The 20,525-nt window shown below is 47.8% G+C and overlaps 1 protein-coding gene across 8 annotated transcripts in view; it reads left to right on the top strand.

The window, feature by feature from the left end:
* The window catches only part of LOC106612862 (BCAS3 microtubule associated cell migration factor), a 343,035-nt gene that overhangs the window by 90,243 nt on the left and 232,267 nt on the right, over positions 1–20,525 (top strand). For 7 of the 8 annotated variants that reach the window (XM_045724535.1, XM_045724534.1, XM_045724533.1 and 4 more), the window contains 2 exons: positions 1,302–1,452; positions 14,613–14,657. In XM_045724535.1, coding sequence (XP_045580491.1) covers positions 1,302–1,452; positions 14,613–14,657 — 196 coding nt within the window. The remainder of the gene's footprint in view (positions 1–1,301; positions 1,453–14,612; positions 14,658–20,525) is intronic. The other variant, XM_045724537.1, reaches the window with a different exon arrangement.

Below are 20,525 nucleotides of genomic sequence, written 5' to 3'. Positions count from 1 at the left end.
AGATAGGTTGGAGAAGGTTTGAGCAGAGGGAACAGATATTTACTACAGCTGAAGGTGGCACTTCATATTATATTCACTGTACAACTTCAAAGGAATGTATTCTGTGGATCGTAAATAGCCCACCCAACTACCTCATCCCCATATTGTTATTTTTTTGCTGTTTTGCACCCCAGTATCTCTACTTGCACATCATCTGCACATCTATCATCATGCTATATTTCGCCACTATGGCCTAGTTATTGCCTTACCTCCCTAATCTTACTACATCTGCACAAACTGTATATAGATTTTTCTATTGTGTTATTGACTGTACATTTGTTTATCCCATGTGTAACTCTGTGTTGTTGTTTTTGTCGCACTGCTTTGCTTTATCTTGGCCAGGTTGCAGTTGTAAACTGGCCTACCTGGTTAATTAAAGGTGAAATGAACATGCAACAGTTGTAAACTGGCCTACCTTGTTAAATAAAGGTGAAATGAACATGCAACAGTTGTAAACTGGCCTACCTGGTTAAATAAAGGTGAAATGAACATGCAACAGTTGTAAACTGGCCTACCTGGTTAAATAAAGGTGAAATGAACATGCAACAGTTGTAAACTGGCCTACCTGGTTAAATAAAGGTGAAATGAACATGCAACAGTTGTAAACTGGCCTACCTGGTTAAATAAAGGTGAAATGAACATGCAACAGTTGTAAACTGGCCTACCTGGTTAAATAAAGGTGAAATGAACATGCAACAGTTGTAAACTGGCCTACCTGGTTAAATAAAGGTGAAATGAACATGCAACAGTTGTAAACTGGCCTACCTGGTTAAATAAAGGTGAAATTAACATGCAACAGTTGTACTCATAGGAACCCATTCTCGAAGTCAACTAAGCCTGCAGTCAGCAAGCATCAAGTCTGTGTGTGTGTTTATGCCATTCTCAAACAACATGCTCCCTCTGATGTAGCTCTTTAAGGTCGTTAGATGTGGTGCCCTTTGACATGGCCTGATTGTGTTTAGCTTGGGCTCCACTCAGATGAGAGAGGTGTGTGAGTCCTGTTGATTAGGTCTGATTAACTGACTGCTGGGTACTAGTTGCTCTGAGGTGCCGCATCTTTAGCTGGTTACCTCCAATCAGGGACATGGCTCCTACAAGGCCTTGGACCCCAGGTGTGTGTGTGTGTGTGTGTGTGTGGGGGGGGGGCTTCAGGATGTATGTTTCATCATACGTTGATGAAGTTTTGCATGGTTACTTTCAGAGTATTAGACTTGGACTATAAAAGAGGACTTGTAGAAAATCTTTTCTCTCTCTCTGTGCAGCTAAACTCACCAGCCAGGAGTCGTACAACAACTTCACCAACAACAACATGGGTAACCCTCGTCTGTCCCCTCTGCCCAGCCTCACCATAGTGCTGCCCCTGGCACAGATCAAACAGCCCATGACCCTGGGCACCATGACCAAGCGCTCCGGGTGAGTTATTACTGTATACCAAGCCTGTTCCATTCACATTCTGTCCATCTAACTATTCACTACTATCGAAGTAGCCTTTACGACTCAGTCTGTCCTCCTTTGGCCACCGCCATTGATCATGTTCCATGTTTGCTGTCCATCTGTATCTGTTCTGAACCCATTAGATCTGCAAGAAACATCCACATGATATTATACCCAGCCTGGTTTGGAGTCTGTTGCCAGTCTGTCTCTATGTACAGCTACACTACAGTAAAGCTACATGTCTCTATGGAAACATTTCCCAGTGAGTCTCTCTATCAGGCAGTATCTGTGCGTGTCAGTGTGTCCTCTCCCTTGGTCAGTCACGCTATGACTAAGTCTGTAGTTTTAAGAGGCGGTGAGTCAGAGGAGAGAGACTGCACCTTGTGAACTTCATTTACATACAGGTGGTATCACAATTATGGCTGGATTTTAATATTTTCATTTAAATGTAATTTTCCTGTCAGGTTTGAATGGGACATGTTGTAATGATGGAAGCAGCAGGCTCCTGGAGTTTCTTCCCAATGATATTAGAACACTTCAGTTCTGTATAATGGCAATAGACATCTGAGACTGGTGGTTAGAAACACGCCATCATTAGTTTGATTCATCTGCACGATTATTACAAGGGATTTGTTTTATGGTGAAAGGAAACCTATTTTTTTGCATAATGCCCTACTTAGCAAAACACAGTAGGTAGAGAAGAGAGATTTGAGAGTATAACTGGCAGGTCATCCTTCTGGAGGATAACTCCTAAACTGGCTAGTTGAAATGTTTTGAATTAAAACTGATCGGCTGCCTTTCTGTCTGTCTCTCTGTCAGTCTGTCAGTCAGTGTGCTGGTATCCTTTCACTCTCAAAAAGACATGTACAACCTTTTCACCAGGTCTCCTCTCTACTCTATCAATTCAAGTAAAAACCGCAGTCACAAACAATAATGCTCCTGTCCTACTCAAGTCAAACCTGTACATTAAACATAGCTGTCCATCCTTAACTCCCATCTGTCTGTCCGTCCGCTACCGGAGAGAGGACGTCAGGGGCGAGCTAATGAAGCTAGACAGGCAGCTGTGCATCCCTCTCCTGCCCTGCACCAGACCCCCTGCATGTACACACACACACACACACACACACACACACAGGCGGCAGGTTGGGCCCTTGAAGTGAGGGGTGATATCAAGTGCGTTCACACAGACTTGTGCAGGAGTGTCCAGGCACCATCTGTTTGTCTGCGTAGCTGGCTGTGTGTGCGTGCGAACGGGAAATCCGGCAGCTGTATTTCCACCTGTGTGAGCAGATACCCGTTGGCAGAGTGGCAGAGCAACACACCAGCTGGTTAACCTACATTCTCTCATGGCCTGTCTGTCTGCAACGCACTCCAGTGCATCATACACACCATTGCCCCGCAGAGTGCTCCTGGAGGAAGCCACCACAGTCTTTGTTCTGCCCCGCAGAGTGCTCCTGGAGGAAGCCACCACTGTCTTTGTTCTGCCCCGCAGAGTGCTCCTGGAGGAAGCCACCACTGTCTTTGTTCTGCCCCGCAGAGTGCTCCTGGAGGAAGCCACCACTGTCTTTGTTCTGCCCCGCAGAGTGCTCCTGGAGGAAGCCACCACAGTCTTTGTTCTGCCCCGCAGAGTGCTCCTGGAGGAAGCCACCACTGTCTTTGTTCTGCCCCGCAGAGCGCTCCTGGAGGAAGCCACCACTGTCTTTGTTCTGCCCCGCAGAGTGCTCCTGGAGGAAGCCACCACAGTCTTTGTTCTGCCCCGCAGAGTGCTCCTGGAGGAAGCCACCACTGTCTTTGTTCTGCCCCGCAGAGTGCTCCTGGAGGAAGCCACCACAGTCTTTGTTCCACTCAGAGCACCCGTCCTATTCCATCCTACTTTATTCTCTCCTAAGGGACCTGACCAGTCATTCCTAACAGAGAACGACCGATATGGATTTTTTAGGGCCGATACCAATTTTTTGGGGTTAAATAGGTGGATGGCCGATATTCAGTATCATTACATTTGAACATTTGGATGACAACATTTTCCGGAGATGGACATGTATGCATTAATGCATCAATTCTAAAAGCAAACAGTACATTTGACTTTGTTTATAACAATCTTAATACTTAACAACATAATGATAATACTTTTATTTGAATGGTATATCTCTTGATAAACTGGGCAAATTAAGATGGTGTAGGCATACTCACAATACAGGTGAATGCATACTCAATAGGAGTGTGTGCAGTGAGTTATTGAGCTGATGTTGCTACAGATGACAAACGGTCTATTTGCCTTCTGCTACTATGATAACTAGGTCAATGGCAACAATTTGTGAGGGTAGGAAAACAGATGAAGAAACTATTCACGTTCTGTTTGATTGAGAACGCACACACACACGCTGATCTACAGCTTTCTTGGTCCATAAACATGCAGGAAGATTCTTAGGTAGCTAAACCTATTGCCAACATTTATTTAGGCATTTTTAAACACTTCCTCCTTTCCCTATTGCGACAACTATCTAATCCGACTATCAACTGTCAATTTACGGATACGATTGTGGCTGGTCAGATTGGCACACCAGTAAATCGCTAACTTTACACTGTAAGTAAGATGGCTCGTTGCCCAAAATGGTGCATGTTCAAAATTATAACCAGCTACCGTTAGGAGCTAATCGTCAACGTAGCTAGCTATCTGATATCTCTGCATTATGTTTATCTAGCCAGCTAGCTAGAATAGTAGCTTATATAGATAGCTAGCGAACACCACAGATTAAAGGATTAGTTATCGTAATCTTTGCTAACAGGTCACATTTTGGGCAACGAGCCAGCTAGCTTGCTTATTGCATGCATGTCCAGGCACGTTGACACAAGCCGCCTTATTAGTGAATTAACTAAATATTTGCAACAGGAGTTCGATTTTGGTCACTGTCAATTTATCAATTTCTGATACTGCACCTTTCTGTTGGAGAATGAGCTAGCTTGCTGCTGCTTCTGATTTTCCCAGCTAGACATTCCTCGGCATTGTGCAGTGCTCGTGGTTCAGCCAGTCAGTGGCGGCTGGCATAGCAGCAGTTTTGCTATGTTGAGGGACTATCGGCATAGAGAAGAGCCGATAGACTAGAAAAGGCCAGTATCAGCCTGATATATCGGCTCGGCCGATTATCGCCGTTCTCTAATTAGTAACAGCCCAGAACTGGAGCTGAAGACTTTCAACAGTTTGCTTCCATCAGAACAAGCCATTAGGAGTAAGGGAGAAGAAAGGAATCTCCTCCCTCTCTGTCGGAGTTGTTCCGGTTGTCTCTGTGTTTGGAGGGAGGGGATGAGAGGAGATGGGATGTACCCCTGTGATGCACCGCATCCTGCCCCGATAACCTCCACCAGACGAGGGCAGGGTTCCAGGGTTAGGGAGCAGACAGACAGAGCTGGAACCAAGACTCTGGGACTCCTCAAAGTCACTACAGGGAGGTGGGCTCTCTCCCCCCTGGGTACAACAGACATGGGTTCAGATAGTATTTGTTTTTTGTGTGTTTGAGTGAGCATTGCTATAGAGCCAGATGAGCAGGGTTTGGAGTTTTGGGACCATTACACAAAGAAAGCTCAATGAAATACTATTTGAACCAGTCTTTAGTACAGTGAGAATGGTGGAGGAAGTGACACCCACATGACCCCTGGTTTACTGTCGGACATATTTGGCAGAAGTCTGAGAGACAGAGACAGAAGCTGTGTTTGAATACTCATACTAACCGCACTAACCCTACTATTTGTGATGTGAATTGAGTGTATAGAGTATGCTTATTGATCATAGTATGGATATAGTTACTATGCCAAAGGTTCCCGGATGTCTTACTAAATTTGCCAAAATACGAAGTATACAATCAGTGGACACTATTTCTGTGCTTTTAGGGCCCATAATGCATTTCTTTCAAAAATGGGCGTGGCTTCACAACATTTTCAGATTTAAAGAAAATTGCGAAAGCGGATACAAATTCATTGCTGAAACTAATTATGACAAAGGTTAAGAAAATGTTGAGCAATGTAATAAAGTAATGACTTTTCATCTAAGTTATGTTACAAGTTATGTTGACTGACAATTTATTAGCTACGCTACCCTTACGAACCGCAATGCATTATAGCAGTAGGTACCAGTATGTTACCTAACATTAGTTGGCTATTAATACATTGGACTTGCCAGGCAGTATTATTAACTTTCTGCTATCTAACTAACTACCCAACGTTTGTTGACTTGATTATTCACATCATTCTTAGCTAAGGGGTATAGTCGTTGTGCGTTTCAATGGACATTGTTCATCCTGGCAATCTACTCCGATTTCAGAGCACTCTCGCGCTGAATAACTGATTCATTTACGAATACTCAACACACGTTGAATATGGCCGGTGTCGGCAAAACAAAAGCGTAATTAATAGATGCTAGCAGCACAGTAACAGTCACCAACACTCTGGATAACATAAACAGCCTGATCAACTCTGCTAGGGTGAGTAAAATGGTCAGCGTGAGGTGTTCTCTCATTTGTGTCTATAAGTAGCTAACCAACGTTAGCCAGTTTGCTTGAACGCTTGGATCAACCCTACTCCTCGGCCAGAGCGTCCAGTGTGCGCAATGAACGCTCCAAATGTATGAAAGGACAGCGCTCTGGATTTACCATGCCCAGAGCGCACTGTGCATAGCAACAGCATCAACTTCCGGTAGACAGGCGAAGCTAGCTCTAGTACGCTCAACTGAAACGATACCGTTCGTTTACAACAGGGGTGGGCAATTCCAGTCCTTGAGGGCCTGATTGGCGTCACAGTTTTGCCCCAGCTAACACACCTGACTCCAATAATCACATAATTATGATCTTCAGTTTAGAATGTAATGTGATTAATCAGCTGTGTTTGCTAGGGATGGAGAGAGAGTGTGACACCACTCAGGCCCTTGAGAACTGGAGTTCCCACCCCTGGTTTACAGTATACTAAAATGAACTAATAGTGTGTAGTATATAGTCATTATGGATGTAGTATACAGTATGTTATGTAGTATACAGGTATTCGAACACAGAGAAACGAGCACTGTCATTTGAGGCCTTGGAGAGCTTTTTAACATTTTAGTGTTTGGTTGTTTCAAGCCTGGATTGTATAGCTAGCAAAGTATGCTCAAAGCTGAAACGCACTTAGACAGAGATTTTGCAACACGTGTTTGAAATGAAACGACAAAATGAAATGACCTGGTGTGAATCCCACTGATGGGTATCCTCTAATGCAGACAGAGATGGAGAGAGCAAGAGCAACTGAGAAAGTGGGGCCTCCTGACCTTCCACAGATGGGCAGAACAGATTACTATAATACATGTGTACAGTTGGAGCAGCTAGCCGCCTGCCAGCCCATTGTCTGTTAGAGCTCTAATGAGAAAAGCACTGAGAGGACATGGGCTTTAAGAGCCTAACAGCAGCTAGCGAGCATTGTGGCACCAGGCCTTCAGCGCACACAGCACTGCGTATGGAACGTGTCACACGCTAAACCATTTGCACAAATCACCCTCTTCTCTCTTTAATGGCGCTAGCAGAGCAGCATTAAGGCCCACGGGTTAAGAGTTGAATGTGTGAACGATTACTCAATGGGAGTGGGGTTGCTAACCTCCCAGGTCGATTTATCACTATCTCTCTCTCTCTCTCTCTCTCTCTCTCTCTCTCTCTCTCTCTCCCCCCTCATCCGCTGTTCCTCTCTATCCAGCCATTCGCCGGCTTTGATTCTTAGTGTTTCTGTGTGTTCTCAACAGAGTCGTAATGCGAGCATTAGCTAGCACGTTTGGAGACAATCTATTTTTATATAAGTAGGGCTTTTACAGTGTTTTCCATTAGCGCCGGCTTATGACCGGGAAACACAGCAGAGAGGAAGAGGTGAGTCTGTCCAAAATGAGCCCAATGCGTTTCTATGGGCATATTTTGTACCTAAGCTTGTCACCTGACCTTCCCGCCTTTGGGACAAAGTTAGGGCGGAGACATGAGCATCTTGTCATTATATACAGATCTCTGGTTGCAGTTTAATTTCTTTCCATGGAGGAGTGGGAGATGGCATGATGCTCGTGAATAGGGTCTTACATTGAGAGTATCTTCATCATGGTACTATTGTAATAGCAATCTATATTTTCAAAAGCGTGTTCATATTTCACAACCTCCGAGGGCTTTTGGAATTGCTTATACCCGATTGAGCAAAATAATAGGCTACACTATAGCATGCTAAATGTTTCTGGTCAGTGATCGATGAGCAAACGAGTAGATGACCTATACCACCTCCATTTATTTGCCCAGCCGGAGAATGAACCAAATATACAGACAGAGATTCAGTGAAACAAAATCACATTGATTGACAAGTTACAGGCTTTTGTTTGAGAGTAGGCCCAGGCTACTAAACGACTGAGTGAAGAGCAACATAATCTACTTGTTAAGCCACATAACATGCTGGGAAAATGTTCTAATCAGGGCTAATATATGAGCCAGTAAGATGATCATGAGCAGCACTCACCTCAACTTAGCTAACATTTCCACAGCCTCATTGTAGCCTAACCAATACCCAAATGGAGTCCCCAAGCTTGTCTCAAAACAGTGCGAAATGTTGCTGAAATAGTTGACCACACACTGGTTGGCTATTGCTTCAAATGTATTATAACAATTGGATGACTTTGGGAGTTTCAATAAGCAACAATTTGATGCCTTCAATTGCATTAGCCTACTTTATTCCAATATTTTTGTCATTCAGTGATATTTATTCCCACAGTAATTCTTTATGGATATGTCGAGTTGTGCTTAAGAAAACAGTGTAAAGGGCAATGAGAAGAGATGGGACCATCAAGAACTTAAGAAAGTAGTGCATGCCAATGCTGCCTCTCAGCATTACGGCTGCGTTTCATTCTAAGCTGTAGGCAGAACTTTACTGCAATCATGACTAGGTTGGTTTGCAGAAATAAAAGTTTAGGTTTTGATACCGGCAACACCTTTCAGATATAAACAAAAGGTATAAAAAGCTGGCGGGATGCTGAAGTTGTTGTCTTAGTATGAAAGGTGTATTATAAAATAGTCCTGATCATATAGACGTAGACAGTATCCATAACAACTAACAATACACTGACTTCATCCAATGTCATGTCTTTCTACACAATACTACAACTCATTTTTCCAGTCTGGGAGGTAAAGTATTCAATCATTTCGCTGTGTATTTCAGATGGAATCAACGCATTAGAATGTACCAGAAGCCACCAAAATAGACTTCCTTCGACAACATTTTCAACACCCCCCCCCGGGTGCCTGGCTGGCTACTTGTTTTATTTGGCTAGCTACTCTATGTACTGGTGGAAAGCACTGCCTATACTGTATATCAAATGTCATTGTGTTGTAATCTTTTATATCATATTGTTAGTGCGTATGGAAACTATTCGCCTAGTTTAATCAGGTTTTTTTGTTCAGTTAAAGAAGTTATGTTTCTGACCTACTATCGACATCACACCACAACCTTCTAGAACAGACTGCCTGCATGGCTTTAACTACACTCTATTCCCTCTATCGAGGGACTGAACTTTAAGAAATAAGAAAAAGCGCTACATGCATTATTTTTACCCAAGATCCAGTACAGGCTTGTTGCATTGAGACCTGTAACACTACCTATCCGTATCCTATCAGCCGCCATCCATTCACCCAGCAGGAGGCTAGCAGGGTGCCAGGGTTTAAGTGCTTCACAGGGGGGTAAAGTACACCAGCGATGCCAGCCTCCCAGTGCCAGTGAAGGCCCAATTAAGGCCAAGGCCCAATGGTCATGTTAAAATGTTGAACTACCCATCACCCCCCCTGTCCAAGCTTGTTGGCTAGTTTTTGAATGTAATTGAACCCATGCCCGTGTTATGTAAGGTACTGGCTAAACCCTATCCATGCTGTTAGGCTAGCCACTAGCTATTGGATATCTGTGTAACCTCCAGCCCATGCTGTTTGGCTACTGGCTAAATGTGTTCGAACAAACATAACAGGAGTAGAGTTAGCATAGCCAAGACCCGCTGGTCCTGTTAAACTGACCCCATTTCCTGCTGTTAGGCTAGCTACCGGAGATTCATGTTGTTTGTCTAGCTACCAGCTAACCCTTTAACCATGCTGTTTGTCTACTGGCTAAAACATAACAGGACCCCCGACCGCCATTACACTGCTCACCCAAAGTCCATCCATTCAGACCAAGGTCTCTTCCTTAAGAGGACAACACTGGTCTCCACTCAACAGTAGTCTCCAGTCTCCCAATGACCACCTCAGTAAAAGGTTAACTTTGCGTTATGTTGTTTCTTGGTTTCTCTCCGTCGAAGTAACCTCTGTCCTCATATCCCTGGGCTAATGCAGATAGTCCACTGCCCTGCTAGTCTACACACACACACGGTGCCCTGCTAGTCTACACACACACACGGTGCCCTGCTAGTCTACACACACACACGGTGCCCCGCTAGTCTACACACACACACACGGTGCCCCGCTAGTCTACACACACACACGGTGCCCCGCTAGTCTACACACACACACACACGGTGCCGTGCTAGTCTACACACACACACGGTGCCCCGCTAGTCTACACACACACACACACACACGGTGCCGTGCTAGTCTACACACACACACACACGGTGCCGTGCTAGTCTACACACACACACGCGGTGCCGTGCTAGTCTACATACACACACGCGGTGCGGTGCTAGTCTACACACACACACACGGTGCCGTGCTAGTCTACACACACACACACGGTGCCGTGCTAGTCTACACACACACACACGGTGCCGTGCTAGTCTACACACACACACACACACACACACCCGGTGCCGTGCTAGTCTACACACACACCGGTGCCGTGCTAGTCTACACACACACACACGGTACCGTGCTAGTCTACACACACACACACGGTGCCGTGCTAGTCTACACACACACACACACGGTGCCGTGCTAGTCTACACACACACACACGGTGCCGTGCTAGTCTACACACACACACACGGTGCCGTGCTAGTCTACACACACACACACACCGGTGCCGTGCTAGTCTACACACACACACACACACGGTGCCGTGCTAGTCTACACACACACACACACACGGTGCCGTGCTAGTCTACACACACACACACACACGGTGCCGTGCTAGTCTACACACACACACACACACACGGTGCCGTGCTAGTCTACACACACACACACACACGGTGCCGTGCTAGTCTACACACACACACACACACGGTGCCGTGCTAGTCTACACACACACACACACACGGTGCCGTGCTAGTCTACACACACACACACGGTGCCGTGCTAGTCTACACACACACACGGTGCCGTGCTAGTCTACACACACACACACACGGTGCCGTGCTAGTCTACACACACACACACACACACACACGGTGCCGTGCTAGTCTACACACACACACGGTGCCGTGCTAGTCTACACACACACACACACGGTGCCGTGCTAGTCTACACACACACACGGTGCCGTGCTAGTCTACACACACACACACTCGGTGCCGTGCTAGTCTACACACACACACACGGTGCCGTGCTAGTCTACACACACACACACACACACGGTGCCGTGCTAGTCTACACACACACACACACACGGTGCCGTGCTAGTCTACACACACACACACACACACGGTGCCGTGCTAGTCTACACACACACACACACACGGTGCCGTGCTAGTCTACACACACACACACACACGGTGCCGTGCTAGTCTACACACACACACACACACACCGGTGCCGTGCTAGTCTACACACACACACACACACGGTGCCGTGCTAGTCTACACACACACACACACGGTGCCGTGCTAGTCTACACACACACACACACGGTGCCGTGCTAGTCTACACACACACACACACACACACACGGTGCCGTGCTAGTCTACACACACACACGGTGCCGTGCTAGTCTACACACACACACACACGGTGCCGTGCTAGTCTACACACACACACGGTGCCGTGCTAGTCTACACACACACACACTCGGTGCCGTGCTAGTCTACACACACACACACGGTGCCGTGCTAGTCTGGAGAGATTCAGACAGATGCCCCGTCCCTCCGCAGCAGATAATATAAAGAAGTGGCGTGCCGTGCTTTGATTGGCCAGGGGCCTTGAATGCCTCCCAAATGGCACCCTATATAGTGCACTACTTTTGACAAGGCTCCATAGGGTTCTGGTCAAAATTAGTGCACTATAATGGGAATGGGGTGCCATTTGAGAGTTCCTGCTGTACTGATGTGGTCTGCTGTGTTCAGGGACAAAGTTCAGCCTCATCTGGCCATTATTACTGTTGGGAAAAGGCTGTTTACTGTAAACTGTTTACAGAGGTCTGTCACTATCTCTGAACATGGAGGGTAAACACAGGAACACACTCCCACTCCTAATGGCTCGTAAACACTGGCCCGGGGAATACACACACACTCGAAAAAAGACCACCGGACACACACGCCCACACCCTCAGACGCTTGCAAACACACACAAATACTCAGACAATGCAGAAACAAATACACACTCACCCGTAAAAAGAAGTCATATCCAGACATATGATGTTCTTCTCAAACAAAGTAATTGTTCTGCAGTATACCTTATCCATAAACCCAGAATGTTTAATTGGCATTGGAACAAATATGACTGATTCTGTAGGGCATATCTGATTCCTTGGGAACACCCTAAGCAAAGTTGGTTAAGATTCCCTTTTTTTCTCTTTAACCCTTTACACTCATATCCGCATACTGGTTGAAAATGGCAGCTTTGGGCTCTGATAAGTGCCTTAATTTAGAACGCGGTGTCTGTTCAATAACATGCTGTACATGACGTCAGAGCTCAGGCTCTCCACTTCACAGCTCTGAATGGGTTTTGACTGACAGCCTTTATGAACTTGAGCACCGTGCACGGCAAGAAGTTGCCCCAATCCCTCCCACTAATTGGGCAACTTTTGCTAATGTTTTGTCTGAGTGAGGGACATGTGGTAAATTAAGACGACTCAATGCATCTTGAAAGATGAGACATGGAAAATGATAATAAATATCGCTTTGATGTCATACGAGCAAGCCAAACGTGCACTTTACATTTCCATATTCTAAAACGCATGTCAAATACAGTGTCAGCATTTATGATCACTATTTGTGATGTACAGTTACAAGATGACATGGCGTAACACCCTGGGTTGTTCTGAACAGAATGAGCCCATGTTTTGTCCTTTGTGAAGGTCATTTGCCGTGGAACACACATCTGAATGTACTCATGACTACTTTCTATGCTCACCAGAATTATAATCTGAATTGCCCTGTGAAAGCCTAACACTGTAAGATCGTATTTTATAACTTATCTAGTCATGTTGGCAATATAACAAGCTTTCAAATGATGCCCACCTCAAGCAGATTGTGATTTGTGATTGCGTAAAAAACAACAGTAATTGTGTGATTGCAGGGTTGTGTTCCAAACAAAACAACTACAAGTGTGCTTGCTGTAGTTCCTCAACGTCACAGCTAGGAGAGCTTAAAAAAACATCGAACATAGAACCCATCGCCATCGTGCATACATTTATTTTGTCCCCCTACACCAAACGCGATCATGACACGCAGGTTAAAATATCAAAACAAACTCTGAACCAATGACATTAATTTGGGAACAGGTCGAAAAGCATTAAACATTTATGTCAATTTAGCTTGCACTTGCTAGCTAAGTTGTCCTATTTAGCTAGCTTGCTGTTGCTAGCTAAGTTGTCCTATTTAGCTAGCTTGCTGTTGCTAGCTAAGTTGTCCTATTTAGCTAGCTTGCTGTTGCTAGCTAAGTTGTCCTATTTAGCTAGCTTGCTGTTGCTAGCTAAGTTTGTCCTGGGATATAAACATTAGGTTGTTATTTTACCTGAAATGCACAAGGTCCTCTACTCCGACAATTAATCCACACATAAAACGGTCAACCGAATCGTTCTAGTCATCTCTCCTCCTTCCAGGCTTTTTCTTTGTTTAACTTATATGGTGATTGGCATCTAAACTTTCATAGTATTACCATGACAACCGGCAACAGTTCGTCTTTTAATCACCCACGTGGGTATGACCAATGAGGAGATGACACGTGGGTACCTGCTTCTATAAACCAATGAGGAGATGGGAGAAGCAAATAGGAATGACTTGTATTTTAGCCCTTGGCAATGCAGACGCTCGTTGACACAATAATTGAATAACACAGATTCCTAAATGTATTTTGCGCACGCGATGCCAGCGGTGTAGTCAGGGTATTATAGTTGAAGACTTTTCTTTGAGTCTAAAAATACATTGAAATGACTTAGGAACTGTGACCACTTGGAGACACCAGTTAGTCCTCCTACTCGAACCCTTGTCATTGTTTTATGTTGCACCTACCCCATATTTTCCAGGAATATTCGTATCATGTTACTCAATGTAGCAAGAGTATTTTTGTTACCAACAAATGTGGCGAAAAGCACACAAAATCAGCAGTGTAATGTTTGGATTCTTGTGTCAGGTGAACTGTTGTCCTCAACTTTGGTCTAATAATTTTCCCATAATCTTTAAACTCTTACCTTTAAATTGCTACCATGCTTATGCATACGCTTTTCATATTTCTTCTGGAAGAAACATTTCAATTTAGCCGTGTCCATATAGGCCAATTTCTGCGAGTGTAAAGGGTTAAGATGTATAAAGAAACGGAAATGCCTTGTTCCAATGTCTGAACAAAAGCATACCATGATTTATCGTTAGTACTTTGTATTATTTATTCATACTCTTTCCTTCAAAGAAAGAGAAGAAAAAAAGTTGATTAATAGGTAAAAGGAAAAGTATGCTAGTACGCTTCCTCTGCCAAAAGTATGGTACAACACACACTGAGACAAGCACACACATTCGTCCTCTACCAAACGTATGGTACTGCACTTTACAGAATGGTCTGAGTTGTTGAGGCAGGTCCCAGGTTTCAGATCAATTCTAACACGGACAGTTTGCTTCCTGCTTTATGTGTCTTGTACGCTTAAACAGACTGGTCAAAAATGTAAGCTGAAAAGTGTCTCTGTCCTAGGCTGACTGGCTAATAATGGTTTTTCCATCTATCTCTTCTTTGTGTATCTCTCCCTCCCCCATGAAGACCTTACCTCTTTGGGGCAGGATGTTTTGCCATTAAAACTCCATGGTGAGTTTCCCTCCTCACTACCTACCTACCAAGCATGCTCTGTTGTTGCTCTGTCCTGGCTCAAGACGACATCAAATGGCACCCTATTCTTTATTTAGTGCACTACTTCTGCTTAGGGCCACATGGGCCCTGATCAAAAGAATTGCACTTAATAGGCAATGAGGTGCCGTTTGGGATGCAGTCAACGACATCCCATCTTTTCATCCTGTCTGAGTATATTGAGTGTATTTTCAACACCTTCTGCCAGTTTGTCCAGTCGTCTTCCCTGAGGAAAACACCAGGAAAGTTCTTCTCTTTTTTTGACACTCCTTTCCCCCCCATTTTTTTTGTTCTGCAAAGTGTTTGATTTTCTTTCCTTGAAGTGGATTTGAGTTCACACTGGGTGGGTGATTTCACAAGATGATGGTATTGTGCCTGGCTAAATCTGACGTCAAGATTCACACCAAACAACAATTTAATTCCACATAAGCTGTCTATGGAATTGGGATACTGGTTTGATTTCTGGATCACTTTTTATGGAGGTATGTTGTCACATCACTGGAACCTTCTTGTCTGGCTCCTTGTGGTCTATTTAAAACCACCACTTCTTCATGACTGTGACTGAGCTCACTCTCTGTCTCGCTCCCTCTCTCTCTCGCTCGCTCCTACACTCTCTCCCCCTGTCTCTCCCCTGTCTCTCGCTCGCACCCCCTGTCTCTCTCGCTCGCGCCCCCCGTCTCTCTCGCTCGCGCCCCCCGTCTCTCTCGCTCGCGCCCCCGTGTCTCTCGCTCGCGCCCCCCGTGTCTCTCGCTCGCTCCCCCCGTGTCTCTCGCTCGCTCCCCCCGTGTCTCTCGCTCGCGCCCCCCGTGTCTCTCGCTCGCGCCCCCCGTCTCTCTCGCTCGCGCCCCCGTCTCTCTCGCTCGCGCCCCCGTCTCGCTCGCTCGCGCCCCCGTCTCGCTCGCTCGCGCCCCCGTCTCTCTCGCTCGCGCCCCCCGTGTCTCTCGCTCGCGCCCCCCGTCTCTCTCGCTCGCGCGCCCCGTCTCTCTCGCTCGCGCCCCCGTCTCTCTCGCTCGCGCCCCGTGTCTCTCGCTCGTGCCCCCCGTCTCTCTCGCTCGCGCGCCCCGTGTCTCTCGCTCGCGCCCCGTCTCTCTCGCTCGCGCCCCCGTCTCTCTCGCTCGCGCCCCCGTCTCTCTCGGTCGCGCCCCGTCTCTCTCGCTCGCGCCCCCCGTCTCTCTCGCTCGCGCCCCCCGTCTCTCTCGCTCGCGCCCCCGTCTCTCTCGCTCGCGCGCCCCGTCTCTCTCTCTCGCTCGCGCGCCCCGTCTCTCTCTCTCGCTCGCGCGCCCCGTCTCTCTCGCTCGCGCGCGCGCCCCGTCTCTCTCGCTCGCCGCCCCGTCTCTCTCGCTCGCGCTCGTCCCCGTCTCTCTCTCGCTCGCCGCTCGTCTCGTCTCGCTCGCGCGTCCCGTCTCTCTCGCTCGCGCGCCCCGTCTCTCTCGCTCGCGCGCGCCCCGTCTCTCACACGCGAGAGCCCGCGTCGCTGCGAGCGACGCCCCGTGTCTCGCGCGCGAGCCCGGTCTCTCGCGCGAGCGACGCCGGCGACTCCGGCGCGCGACGGCGTCGCTCGCGCGACCGCGTCGCGCTCGTCGAGCCCGCGCGTGACGCGCTCGCGCGCCCCGTCTCTCTCGCTCGCGCCCCCGTGTCTCTCGCTCGCGCGCCCCGTCTCTCTCTCTCCGCTCGCGCGCCCCGTCTCTGTCTCTCGCTCGCGCGCCCCGTCTCTCTCTCGCTCGCGCGCCCCGTCTCTCTCTCTCGCGCGCCCCGTCTCTCTCTCTCTCGCTCGCGCGCCCCGTCTCTCTCCGCTCGCGCGCCCCGTCTCTCTCGCTCGCGCGCGCCCCGTCTCTCTCGCTCGCGCGCGCGCCCCGTCTCTCTCGCTCGCGCGCGCGCCCCGTCTCTCTCGCTCGCGCCTGCCTTCGCTCGCCCGTCTCTCTCGCTCGCCGCTCTCCCGTCTCTCTCGCTCGCGCGCCCCGTCTCTCTCGCTCGCGCCCCGTCTCTCTCGCTCGCCTGCTCGCTCCCCGTCTCTCTCGCTCGCGCTGCCCCCGTCTCTCTCGCTCGCGCTTCCCGTCTCTCTCGCTCGCGCCTCGTGTCTCTCGCTCGCGCCCCTCTCTCGCTCGCGCCCCGTCTCTCTCTCCGCTCGCGCGCCCCGTCTCTCTCTCTCGCTCGCGCGCCCCGTCTCTCTCTCCGCTCGCGCCCCGTCTCTCTCTCTCGCTCGCGCGCCCCGTCTCTCTCTCTGCTCGCGCGCCCCGTCTCTCTCGCTCGCTCGCGCCCCGTCTCTCTCTCTCGCTCGCGCTTCCCCGTCTCTCTCTCGCTCGCGCTTCCCGTCTCTCTCTCGCTCGTCTCTCTCTCTCGCCCCGTCTCTCTCTCGCTCGCTGCGCTCCCGTCTCTCTCGCTCGCCTCGCCTGCCCCGTCTCTCTCGCTCGCGCCTTGCCCGTCTCTCTCCGCTCGCGCCTGTCTCCGTCTCTCTCGCTCGCGCCTCGTCTCTCCGTCTCGCTCGCTCCCTTCCTGTCTCGCTCCCTTCCTGTCTCGCTCCCTTCCTGTCTCCCTCCCTCTGGCTCTCTGGCTCGTTCTCTGGCTCGCTCCCTCCCTCTGGCTCTCTGGCTCGTTCTCTGGCTCGCTCCCTGCCTCTAGCTCGCTCGCTCCCTTCCTGTCTCGCTCCCTTCCTGTCTCGCTCCCTTCCTGTCTCGCTCCCTCTCTTGCTTTTTATTTATTTCTCACACACTCATTCTCTCTTCTTTTGCTGTTCACATTAAACCACAGACACTGTTTATTTAAGAATAACGCCTTTGTGTTGATCTCATGTTGTTCCTATTTGTGGTTTTATCGCTCTTTTGTTATTTCTTGGCAATATCATTGAACAATCGGATGTGCGTGTGCATGCGTGAGTCCTAAATTGCACACAGCCTGTCCATTGTGAGCAGGCCTAATGTGGCTTTAGCCATCCGTCCATTTGGCGCCTTTTCTCTTTACATCAATTATATGATGTAATTGGTTAATGTCATAAGTGTCATGTAATGAGGGATTTGCCTCCCTTTCTGGGAAAACAACGTAGTGCTTATGTGTGAACTTAGAGGAAAGCATTGTTGTCGACTTGGAATATGTCTGTTGATTAGGTTATAGGCTTATAATCATTTCCTTGATCCTTGAACATTTTGCAATAAGAGGTGGATTGTATAGTCATGAAAAAGCAGACATTTTACTATTCATGCTTCATTCTGTTTCGAATTCGTCTAATTTACCTCTGTTGTGATGAAAGATATTTCATTTGATACAGCATTTTGTCATAGCCAATTTTCCTCAATGTAAATGACACAGCTGTATGTTTAATATGACGTTTTTTTGTCCATGCCGGTCAGTTTGGGCCTAAATGTACTGCGGACGACATAGGACATTACATTATCTAAGTTAGCAATGAGTTTTCTAACAGTGCAGCTCTCTAATACTCAGGAGGGCAGAAAGTCCAGTCTCTCTCTGTCAACGCTGTCTTGTGAAATCAGATGCTTACAAGCTTTTAAAAAGAAGCCCCATTATGACAGAGTCACTTATGGACAGATGATTGATTGGCTGGGCTCAACGGCGGTGCAGTGAACTTTTCCTCCTCCGACGACGAATCACTCTCTCAACCCTCTCTCGTTCCTCTGTGACTGCCGACTCCCTGCCATTCACTTTAGGAAATGAATAGCATGTGGACCTTCCCCAAGTCTTGGGTTTCCTCAGTTGTTGTGGCCAGTAACTCACTCATACTTTTTAATTGAAGCTTTTTCCTCCCTCCCTCCCTCCCTCCCTCCCTCCCTCCCTCCCTCCCTCCCTCCCTCCCTCCCTCCCAGATAGGCTCTTAGTGATTTCAGAGCGGTATGCTTTTCAAAGGTACATCATTAGCATTTGTTAGCATGATGAACCCCCCCACAGTGACAGTAACTGCCTGCCATTTGCTCTGCCTTTGGCTCCAACTCAAGCGAGCTAGTTAAAGCAGTATTGTTTCTGTAATGGCATTTGTCCCCGGACTGAGGGCATAACAGATCATTTGTCAAACTTGATCATTCCAATGTGTTTTCTAAACAGTAAGTGTGGTGTTTGGACGGCTACAGAGGATGTGGAGATGAGGAGCTGCACCTCTTTTCCTCTCCCATTTCTCACCCTATCCCCTAGAATGTCGAAAATAGTGTGTGTGTGTATAGATAGATGTGTGTGTGTGTGTGTATATAGGGGAATAGGGTGTCATTAGGACAAACCCAATGACACATACAGTAGCACGTCTGCCTCTTCTCTGAACCCGAATGATCCCTCATTGTCCTCTCTGTATCCCTCCTTTTTTTAACAGCTCAGGATGGAAGAGTGTGGCGAGTAACCTCTCTGACCACCGTTGTCCAATTACATGAGATCACACTAGACTAGCTGTTAAATATAGCCTCCGTGCTAACACCACATGGAACCTCCATCTAGGGCTGTTCTGGGGTGTGGCACAATAAATCCCTCTCAGTATTAGTGTGATGAGGAAAGGGGGTTGAAGTCTGATTCTGTGTGCATCCCAAATAACACCCTATTCTCTACATATGTGTGCTATGTTGACAAGGGCACATAGGGGACACAGCCTCTAATTCCTTCCCTGAGATGCTAAAACTTCCAAATGACCTCATGATTACGGCCTTCTGTCTGCTCCAGCCTCCTGCCCCAAGGCCACCTTTGTTTTGGAAGGCTGCTTTAAAATAATAAATGTGACATTGAAGGATCTGCCCTCCACATGGCTGGCCAAATCTCTCTCTCTCTCTCTCTCTCTCTCTCTCTCTCTACATATTAAACATGGGCTTTGCGTCCGCTCCTAACACCCCCGTTTAGCGTTACACTGTGTGTTTCCCAAATTATTCCCTATGTAGTGCCCTACTTTTGACCAGAACCCTATGGGCCCTGGTAAAATTGTATATAGGGAATATGGTGCCATTTTGGATGCAACCGCTGGTCTGCTCTACCCTACAGCCCCCCTGCTCTTAGTCGCTGGACGAGCCCACAGAAGTGCGTCTCTATCGGATTTGTTTACGGCGAGGGCCCTGAAAATAAATGGAGGCTGTCAGCCGCTGCTCTCGCCCTGCCCCCCTCCCGACCTCTTGATGGCGCCTCATGTTCGCCTCAGCCCTGTAATGCCAAACAACTTTGATGGTGGACGTCGCAGATTGAATTATGCCCCTGAGGAAAAGCTATTAGCTCAGTCAAGAGTCCTCATTTGTTAAATTAAAAGTGGAAATGACATGCGAGTAGTCTCTTCAGTGAATTAAAGTTGCAGAGAAAATGAAGTCTCTTCCTAATAGCACAAAAAAACATTTTGTGGGGAGAGAGGAGGAGAGAAAAAAGGGATTTGGCTTCGGTTTAGTGACCTCCATCGCCCCCCTCTCTCCCCCGTCCCACTCGGTATATTTATTTTTCATCATTTATTGATATTGGGTTATATTTTTCTTTTTTTTCCCTCTTTCCTGACCGATTCCTCTGTACCGTATGGAGTACGGTCTGGTCTGTCTGTCACAGACAGACAGACAGACAGACAGACAGACAGACAGACAGACAGACAGACAGACAGACAGACAGAGTCTGTCTGTTTTAGTCTGGCCTCTGTCACAGGGTAAAAACCTCAACACTTTCAAGCCACTTCATGTGAGACCGAGAGGAAAATAATGATTTGAAACGCAGATGCATAAACGTTTGCGGCTATTTCTCCTCAGAGAACCAAGCTGTGATCCCACTCCCATTGGCAGACGGTGGTAACCCAGGATTCTTCAAAGGGAGAGCAGCCGCTCTAGCTGATCACTATGGAGACACCACAAGGAGAACGTATCACAGTCTGTGGTGTGT

The sequence above is a fragment of the Salmo salar genome, chromosome ssa09 (assembly GCF_905237065.1).
Source record: "Salmo salar chromosome ssa09, Ssal_v3.1, whole genome shotgun sequence".
In the NCBI taxonomy this organism is placed as follows: Eukaryota; Metazoa; Chordata; class Actinopteri; order Salmoniformes; family Salmonidae; genus Salmo; species Salmo salar.
The sequence above is the reverse complement of the archived record's forward strand: the minus strand, read 5'-3'. Positions and strand labels throughout refer to the sequence as shown.